The following is a 10,323-nucleotide window of genomic DNA, read 5'->3' on the forward strand; positions in this document are numbered from 1 at the left end:
AATATAAAAAGCGGTGGAGGGCCGGGGATTTAGCTCAGTGGTTCTGGCACCTGCCTTGCAAGGGAAAGGTCCTGAGTTCGATCCCCGGTACCAAAGAGAAAAAAAAAAAAAAAAAATGGGGGTGGAGATGTAGCTTAAGGGCAGAAAATCTGTCTCCACCTCTAGCATCACACTCACAAAAAAAATTATAACCAAATACTATAACAATGTGTGAAGGCAACAAAGACACAAATTTTACAAGAATAAGTGAAAGGAATCTGAAACAAAGGTATATAGCACATAATGCCATTTATATAAAGTTCAAAAACTGGCAAATTAATCTATGGTAGGCTAGCAGTTATCTCTGGGGTGACTCAGAAGGAACATAAAGCAGGCTTTTAGAGTGCTGCTTATATTGTTACTTTATCCATGAACTTGTTATTTCATGGAAATTCGTGTCACACATTTATAATTTGTGTACCTTTTTGATGTACTAAAAATTGTTTAAAGTTTAAGACAAGACATGAATAACAAATGGCATAGGGGGATTGATGTTAACAAGAAACACACACCTTGGTGCATGGGGCTGGGCCCTGAGGGCTTCTCTGATAGGTGACGTGTGCACGGGCCCCATCCAGAGGTTCACAGCCACTGCCAGGAGATGCACAAAAGTCCCTGCCCAAGGACTGGGTAGTTTTGGCAAGGGCAGGCAAGGTTATCAAGCTCCAGTGTCTGCACCCTAGTGGTGGGGTTGGTGCTGGCCAGGTATGAACTCAAATGACTTGTAGGCTGGGTGTGGTGGGGAGTACTCTTTGAGGCTGAGGCAGGCAGTAGAGTCACAGGGAGTTCCAAGGCCAGCCTAGGATACATAGCTGAGTTTAAAGCCAGACTGAACTACACAGTGAGACACTGTCTCCAAAAACCAGAAAGAGCCGGGGATTTAGCGGGTTCCGCTGCCTGCCTTAAAAGCGCAAGATCCCCAGTTCGATCCCCCGTACCAAAACACCACCACCACCACCACCACCACCACCACCACCACCACCACCACCACCAAACCAGAAAGAAACATTAGTCTTGGTCTTAGTTCCACTCTGGGTAAATAGAAAAGGATTTATTTCAACAGCTCCAGGTCTGTCACTCCTAAGTAAGCAAGCTCTCAGGTTCTACAGACTAACATCTTTACCAATACCCAAAGTTACAGGGAGGGACTTAAGTATTATGCTTCATTGGTAGGAAGGAAGCATCATCACAAATAAGTAAATGGGGCCGGGGTAACAGGTCAGTGGCAGAGCACTTACTTGCCTACCATTTGCAGGACCGTGGGTTCAATTCCCAGCCACACACACACACACACACACACACACACACGATTAATGGAACTCAAAACTCTCATTGTTACAAGTCCCTTTTGTTGGTTCTTTTGCTCACTGTGCACCTAATAGTATTTAAAAACTGAAATGAAGGGCCAGGGATGTAGCTCAATGGTGCCATGCCTGCCAGCCAAGCGCAAGGTCCTGAGTTCGATTCCTGGTACCAAGAAAAAACAAAACAAAACAAAACAAATGAGGCTGGGATTTAGCTCAGTGGTTTTACTGCCTGCCTCGAAAGTGCAAGGACCTGAGTTCGATCCCCAGTACCAAAAAAACCCCCCAAAACAAAAAAAGAAAACAAATGAAGGGTGGGGGGGGGGGAAATGGTAGCATTATATATTAAAAGGTACCATATTTGGGTCAAGCCTCTAAAACACTCAAACTCTGTCAGCTCAAACCCCCTGGGGTAGCTAATGGTCCTTCACTTTTCCTATGTCACTACAGTACAATAAATAAAGGTTTAATTACTCTAATTTGGACTATTAATTTTCTACAAAGCTGGTGTAAATAAGGAAAAAAATGTTTAAACATTCTTTTCAAAGTGAAAAATTTCCCCCAGTACCGACACTGGGTTCTTTTTGGTACCAAAATATACATCTGGAATGCTTACTGTATACAGATTCTATACTACTTGTTGACTTAGAAGAAAAGCAATGATAAGCTGATGTTGTGTGTTCATTTCTCTCACCATAGCAGAAAGAGAATAGAAAGGCTTTTCCACCTAGGGTGTTCTGACCTCTATTTCTAATTATAGTAGGGGTAAAAGCAGACCTATCCACAACCAAGATACACTTCCTCAGAGTTCTATGGAGAAGCAGACGCACAGGATCTGTTTTACCATTACAAGTAGTGCTACTCATGTCTCATTTTCTTCAAGTCTCAAGTAACAATGAGAATTTAACCTGTTTAATTCTTACATAGGCATGTCAGATAACAGATTAATACTGTTTTGGGCCAGATGTGAAAATGCATGTCTATAATCTCAAACTATTCAGGAGGCTGAAGCAAGAGGATTGCCAAGTTCAAGGCCAGCCTGGGCAACTTAGTGAAACCTTATCTCAAAACAAAAAAATGAAAAAGTGCTGGAGATGTAGTGCAGTGGTAGAGTACTACTAGCATAGACAAGGCCCTGAGCTCAATCCCAGTACAGCAAAGCAAAGCAAAGTAAAACAAAATGTTATTTTGAAATGTAAGAATTACTTTATAAAACTTAAGGTAACAAAGTGTGGTGGTGCATGCCTGTAATCCCAGAACTCTGGGAAGCTGAGGCAGGAAGGATTACAATTTTAAGACCATCCTGAGCAATTTAGTGACTTAAAGAGATCCTGTCTCAAAAAAAATGACAAAGGGCTGCAGGGTGTAGTGCAGTGTGAAGGGCCTGGGTTCAATTCCCAGTACTATCCCCTCATCCCCCAAGAAAGTAAGAAAAGAAACTTGCCTTCTTGGATCTTAGATAAGCCCATGTTCCTCTAATAAAAACAGCCTAGGGCTGGGGATTTAGCTCAGCGTAAGTGCAAGGACCCCAGTTCGATCCCCGGTACCAAAAAAAAAAAAGCCAGATAAAAACAGCCTACAGTTGAGACAGCATTATAAACTCCCTAACTCAGACTCAATAATGAGAAAATTAAAACCATCTACCCTTTCTACGCAATAGTTGAAACTGTAGACTTCTTTTGTTCTCAAACAATTTACAATCACTAAGCAGTGTATAGAGGAGGAAAATGTTCTGAACTTGAAAAACAGGCTTGAATTGAATCCCAGATCATACCATTTTAACTGATGATGGCTTTGGACAAATGAGCCTACATTTCTGAGGGCACCTATTAAAAAAAAGAAGTGTGTACGTGTGGTAGTACACACTTGTAATGCGGAGGCTGAGGCCAGGAGATCGAGACCATCCTGGACTACTCACATACTGAGACTCTGAAAGAATTAAAACCCCAACAAAAACCAAGTGTTGGGGCCAGGGATTTAGCTCAGTGGTTCCTCCACTTGCGCAAGGACCCAAGTAGGATCCCTGGTAACAAAAACAAAACAAAACAACAAAAACCAAGTGTTACTACCATCTATACACAAAAACTCCTATCACTTACTAGCAGTTAGTGAGCAGTTAGTTAACACTTAGTGCACTAGCAGTTAGCACTTAGTGAGCAGTTTCTCACTAAATTAGCTGAACTGGAAAACAGTCCATTTTAAGGCAGACAATTACCACATCCCAAAAGTTTTATTTTACAAACTATAAAATATTTCAGGCTGGGTGTGGTGGTGTACTCCTGTAATCCCAACACTGTGCAAAGCCGAAGCAGGAGGATTCCAAGCTCAAGCTTAGCTGGGCAACTTAGCCAGATAGTGTCTCAAAAACAAAGAATAAAATTTAAAAAGTGGGTGCATGTTGTATGGGCGTGTAGCTCAGTGTGAAGGGCCTCGGCTCAATCCCTGGCGACAAGAGAACCTAAGAAATCGTGGGGAAAAAAACCTTGAGCAAAATTACTAGCTCTAGCTCAAGTACGGAAAAACTCAGTAATTTTAACTTTCTATTGGATAAATGACTCACTTTATGGAAAAATCAGAAATACTTCCCATTTTGTTCAACACACACACTTCAATTATCCTATGATGAAGAAACAGGGAAATACACAATAGGTGACCCAAACTAAGAGTCAACACAGTAACTTTCATATGTAACCTGGGGATAAACTGTAACATTAAGTTATCACTGGACTAAAATTTGTTTTCATTTTCTCTGAGATAAATCTTGAGGCTGAGAATAAAGCAGCAAATGCAACTGAGTGGCACTGTGGGAGTTTGTGTACGTATGTATTTATTAGACAAGGTCTGGTTACATAGCCAGCCCAAGATGGCCTGGAACTCGCAGTGATCCTTCTCCAGAGCTCTGGGATTACAGGTGTGCCACCAGGCCCGACTTCGACATGGGAGTTTAAATCTATGCAAACAGATACTGACACTACTTTCAGGCCGTGGGCTAGATGTCTCTCTATGAGACCGCCACCCCTAAACTGAACACTGCTTGCCCTGACCTAGCAGTGTTAAGTTACCATCTCCAAGCCTGTTTTCCCACCTGTAAAATATAGCTAATCACACTATAGCCACCAGAGAATTGTTTTAAGAATTATGTGAGTCTACACAAGTAAACTGCTTACAGAGTTTCTGGCACATAGGCACTCAATAAATTTGGACTACTATTATTCCCATTTGGAATTTTCCTGTTAGGAAAAAATGTTAATCATCAAACTGAAGATTACTTCACAAATATCCTAGAATTTTTCTAAGACCATTCTTTGGAATTAGGTTTCTTTACAAATTAGTTACAAAGGCAGATCATGATTTAGTCTAGCACTGTCCCCCTCAGATAAAAACTTATACCCATTTTTTAAGCCATTCAACCTGGTCTGTTACAAAGCCCTCCCCAACCTCCTCCAAACTTTCAAATGAAAGGAAGGCTAGAAGCTATTTCCTAAGGGCAAAAATATAAACTGAAAAAAACCACCAGATTTTTGTAATACCACATTAGGAGAATACGATTCCTTATGATAGTATGACAGTAAGCCTTAATGCTTAAAAATAAAGAGGAAGCTAGGGGTGGTGGTGGTGGCACAGGATTATGAATTCAAAGACACCCTGTCTTTTAAAATTATTAAACCCAAAACAAAACAAAAAATCTAAACACATGATATGAAGAAAGATTATATAAATTATTTGTAATGAGACTTCAAAGAATAGATTGAAAAATATACGCATACTTTAATCTCAAAACAAGCTAACTGGTGGCTGAGAATGTAGCTCAGTGGTAGGACTTGCCTAGTATCCCAAGGCCCTGGGTTTGATTCCCAGAAATCCTTACCAGAAAAGAAGCTAACTGAACATAAAAGTCCATCCTTCCGAACTCTATGTAAAAAGTTTTTAAATGTACGATGATGTAGAGGAGTAAGTTATTACGTGAAAGTTGCACACAAACAGCACCACATCTGACATTCTTCTTGTATTTTTTTTTTTTTTTTTGGTACCAGGGATTGAACTTGGGTCTTTGCACTTGCGTAGCAGGTGGCGAAACCACTGAACTAAATCCTCGGCCCTCTTCTTGTATTTTAATTAAGAGACAAAATATTAACTTGGTCTAGGAAAATTTTTTTCTAGACAAAGAGTCTCTATGTAGCTCAGGCTGGCTTTGAACTTGCAGTGACCATCCTGCCTCAGCCTCCTGAGTGCTGGGACTACAAGTTTGAGGCCTTCCTGGACAACTGAGACCTTGTTCTCAAAATAAAAAAAATTTAAAAAGTGTGGGATGTAACAGAATAGTACAAGACCTCTGGGTTCTATCCCGAGTATCACAGAATAAACCAAACCAAAACACAAAAAACCTGTACGTAATAGTATACTTCAAATTACCATTTCTTTAATTCAAATTAAACACTAGTCTACCTAGAATCTATAATTACAAAGGGGAGAGTCTTGTTTTTTTTTGTTTGTTTGTTTGTTTCTTTTAGTACCGGGGACTGAACTCGGGACCTTGCACTTGCAAGGCAGGTGCCAGAGCCACTGAGCTAAATCCCCAGGCCCTAGAGAGTCTTGTTTTTTATGGAACTGGAGTTCTGGGTAAAGTCCAACAGGAAAAAAATTTCCCGAAGTAAGTTTGTAATTCAGATACAGAACTACAGTCACAATAAACTGACATAGTCGCCCATTGTAAAATCACAGGCTAATGTAACTAGGTGGGAGATAACTTTTTACATCCAGAAGAAACAATCTGAAAATAGTTTTATCCAGTTTGAAAGTTTTAAGTGAAATTCGAAGAATGTTACTGAGCAAAGTGGCAAACCCTATACAGAGTAAGTCTTTTAAAATGTGAAGCCCTGGCTGAGGAATTAACTCAGCGGCAGCATGCCTGCCTTGAAAGCACAAGGTCCTGAGTTCGATCCCTGGCACCAAAAAAAAAAAAAAAAAGTGAAGCCCTGCCAGGTGTAATGGCACACTCCTGTAAGCTCAAGCAGGAGGATCGTGAGTTCAAGACTACCTTGGGCTATACAGAAAGATCCCCCTCTCCAAATAAGGGGAGAAATAATGGAAATCCCATTAGTTTCAAAAAACTTGGTCTTTGGACTTGTAAATATAACCTGTGGGAGACCAACACAGTGGCACAGACCTGTAATCCCAGCCACTCAGAAGGGAGTGGTTCAAGGCAAGCTGGGCAAGTTAGTAAAAAGCCCTGTCTCAAATTTAAAAAGGGGGAAGGAGAGGCCCAGCAGTGAAACTCAGTGTTTCCTGGGTTCAACCTCATATACATACGTGTGTGTGTGTGTGTATGTGTGCACATATAAAATATATATATATTTGTGTGTATGTGTGACATTAGGCCAGATTTAAAGGTTTTAAAGATATCTGCTAGCTTCCTCCCCACTTGTTAGCTGAATCAAATTATGAACACATTTAAGCAATCATAAAGCTCAAAATCAAATTATTCCAAATTTGTAAGATGTTTACACAGTGAAACGACCCGCAAAATCCTGCGTTCCTGTTAAAAAGACATCCAACGCCGGGGAAAGCAATTCTATCCTCAAAAGGAAGAGCAACATTTTCTCTACCCGGCATGGAGTTGCTAGATCCAAGAACCAGTGTTGCCAACCCACAAAAGGATCACAAAGATAAGGCCAAAAATTAAAAGAGAAAAAAAGCACATCAAAATGATTTTCAAGTGTGCAACAGCTTACAACTTCCTTAGCTTGAACCAAAGTTGCATGCCTGCTTTACAGATGGGTGAAACTAAGGCAAAAGGTCGGATTCGTCGGTGGCTTTCTCAAGGTCACTCTAGTGCAAGAGAACAGCACACTCGGGCTCCCTATCCCAGGCCCCCGATCTCTGCACACGCCCGGTCGGGGCAGCTCAAACCTGCTTGGCTCTACTCGAACCCTAAATGCCACCAGGCATCCAGAGAAAGATAACACCTCGTGCGCCCTCGCAGACCCGGGGTACCTGTGGCCCGCCCTCCTCGAGCCTGCGCCGCTCAGCGCACGCGGGGCGAGCGCCTCTGCCACCCTAGAACCAGGGAGGTGGCCCAGAGCGGTGCTGCACTTACCGTCGCTCTCGGCCCTGACAAGCAGGGACATGCCCTTCAGGCGTTCCACGTAGCCGGACGACACATGCCCGGTGCCCCGATCGTCCCACTGCCGGTCCTCGTTGAGCGTGTAGACCTTCACCCGCCGCCGGGTATCGGTCATCGTGCCGCCCAGGGGCCGGGGCGGAGGCCCCGCCGCAGTTGCCCAGGAATGGGGTCCGAGAGAGGAAGGCGGCCGACAGCGGAGGGCTCCGGGGTTTCACTGTTGTTGCTGGCCGCCGCGAGGCCGCGCCGCCGCCCGCATGGCTCGCTCCCGGGCCTGCGCTCCAGGCCGCCGCCTTCACTCGCCTCCGGCTCCTCCGCGCTATTGTCCGGGCCCGGCAGCCCGGCAGCCCCGAGGGGGGCGTGCAGCGCCGCGCAGCCTCCTGCCCCACCGCAGTAGGAACGCAGGGCTCTGGTCACTGTCGCGCTCCCGCCTCCGCCATGATCCCCGCCTTGCAGCTTCCCGCGCCGCCGCCGCCTCTTCAGGCCGCTACCGCCGCCATGTTTTCCTTCCTTGTACCTGGTCCTGCCACCGCAGCCAGTGGCTTCGTTCTGCTCCCTCTCTGTTTCAAGTGTCCAAAGCCGGCGGGTGCCTGTTCCTGCTCCAACTGCTACCACTGCCTGGGAGATTCCGAACGCCCTTGGCGACCGAAGGGCCCCTGGCTGCTAAAAGTCGCTTTCCCTGAGCCGCTGCCGCCGCCTCTTCCGTCTTCCTCACTGAGCCAAAGCGGACGCCATCTTGGCTCACCCCTCAAAAGCGGTGCGCGGGGCCACCCAGGCAGCAGTTGCAGGGGCGGCCCGTCGGCCCCACCATTTAAAGAGACAGGAGCGAGGCCGGCAGCCTCGCTACGGCGGAGGCCTCGGTCGGAGGCGGGCGCGGAGCTGCCGAGGTGGCGGAGCGCCGACAGTGGAGGAGGCGGGACGCTACTCACGCCGGTGACGGTCCGGGACTCCCTCGCGCTTCCCAGCACGCAACGTCGTACGAGCGCGGGGCGGTGTGTGCGTCTGTCGCACTCTGTGTTCGTCATCAACCCCACTCCGGGCTCAGAGCGAGTGTGGAGTCCGCCTGTTCCCTGGTCGCGTCTGCTGACGTCCAGCCTTGCCAGACGCTTGCGGCCGCCGCCGGTGCCCGAAGAGTGTCTCTTCCCGGCCGTTTCGCCCTCCCCGGAGGCGTCTCCTTCGAGGTGGAACTGAGAAGCTGCGGGGAGGGCCTTAGGTCGCGCGGGGCTTTGTAGGTGCCTCGGGGCTCGCGCTGGCGGGACGCATCTGGGAACGCGGGAACTGAGCCCCAAGTGACAATTCTAAAACTTGACCTTGCAACGCAGCTGCTGCCTTCGTTCCTTTACCTGTTATCAGCACTGTTATTTTCTAGCCCTCCTTGTTGCAAAAAGAACTTGAGGAGCTTGAGAAAATAAATGTGGTACTGTAGGATCAAGATAAGTAATTCTCAACGCTACATAGTACTTTTTGTTGTTGTTGTTTTGAACACCTACTTTAAAGCACTGAACTTCCCAAAGAAGATCTGCACTTTCATGGAAACAGTAGCCATCATTAGAGGGGCTTTTACTATTTGCTAGGTCGTCTAGGTCGCTCCCGTCCACTAGAAATATATCCAGAGCTTTATACGTAAGTTTAAATTTTATAGTAGCCTCTTTTTAAAATACAGAGAAACAGTCGAGCGTGGTGACGCATGCCCTTAAGCCCAGCACTCTGGAGGTTGAGGCAGGAGGATCATCACAAGTTCAGGCCAACCTGGGCTACATAGCAAGGCCAGCCTGAACTGTCTATCGAGACCCTGTCTCAGACAAAAGAAAAGTACAGTACAGAGAAATCAATGAAATTTATTTCGATAATTTTTATTGCAATATCTTCAAAATATTTCAGTAGTGAAATTAATTTCAGTAGTCAAATACGTTATGTTCTTTATTTTCCATACTGTCTTCAAGATGTGATATTTTTTATCCTTAGAGTAAATTTATTCGAGTGCTATTTCATCAGAAGTACCCGAGCAGTCTTTAGATTTCATTAATTTTACAGTGGAGAAAGTAGACTCATACTCGTTATTCCACTGGATGATTAATTTTCTTTCCTCTTTATTTTTTGTTTTGTTGTTTTTAGTACTGAGGATTGAACCCAGGGCCTTCAGACTGAACTACATTTCCTGTCCTTTTTTAGTTTTTATTTTGAGACAGGGTCTCCCTAAATGCTAAATTGCCCAGGCTGAGCTCAAACTTGGGATCCTGCTTTACTCCCAGGGTGCTGGGAACACAGGTGTGCGCCATCATGCCTGGCTTTGTTGTGTTTTTTTAATTTAAAATTTAAGATTAAAGTTTAAAATGTTCCTCTGTTGCACTAGCCACTTTTTGGTTTTTTGAGACAAGGTCTTGCTATGGAAATTAGGCTGGCCTGGGATTTGCAGGGGTCCCCCTGCCTCAGCCTTCAGGGTACTGGGATTACAGGTGTCTGCCGCCACACCTAGCCACTTTTTTTTTCCTTTTGAAGATTTTAATATACTTCAGTCTGGTTCATTTCACCTGGGGTCAGGGACTCCTTCTGTGTCTTTGACTTAACTGTGATGACCAAGGTATAAATATAGATGCTGTGCAGAACTTTAAATTTAATGTTGTCTTTATCTTTTTTTTTTTCGTAGACAAGGTCTTGCTATGTACTTCAGGGTAGCCTTGAACTCACTATGTAACCCAGGCTGGCCTTGAACTCACAGTGATCCTCTTGCCTCATCTGCCCTAGTGCTGGAACTACAGATGTGCACCACCATGCCTGGCCTCTGTGTGTTGTGTGTGTAGATAGGGTCTTGTTATGTAGCCCAGGTTGGCCTCAAACTCATGGCGATCCTCCCGCCTC

The 10,323-nt window shown here is 45.0% G+C and overlaps 1 protein-coding gene across 2 annotated transcripts in view; it reads right to left on the bottom strand.

Annotated features, from left to right (window-relative positions):
• Nucleotides 1-7,606, bottom strand: part of Ppp4r3a (protein phosphatase 4 regulatory subunit 3A) — a 36,924-nt gene extending 29,318 nt beyond the window's left edge. For both annotated transcript variants that reach the window (XM_004837062.4, XM_004837061.4), the window contains exon 1: nt 7,441-7,606. In XM_004837062.4, coding sequence (XP_004837119.1) covers nt 7,441-7,582 — 142 coding nt within the window. In that variant the 5' untranslated portion in view covers nt 7,583-7,606. The remainder of the gene's footprint in view (nt 1-7,440) is intronic.
• Between the last annotated feature and the right edge of the window lie 2,717 nt (nt 7,607-10,323).

Source organism: Heterocephalus glaber, unplaced genomic scaffold (genome assembly GCF_053883595.1).
Source record: "Heterocephalus glaber isolate CG9 unplaced genomic scaffold, H.glaber_assembly_v1.0 deba00001608, whole genome shotgun sequence".
Taxonomy (NCBI): Eukaryota; Metazoa; Chordata; class Mammalia; order Rodentia; family Bathyergidae; genus Heterocephalus; species Heterocephalus glaber.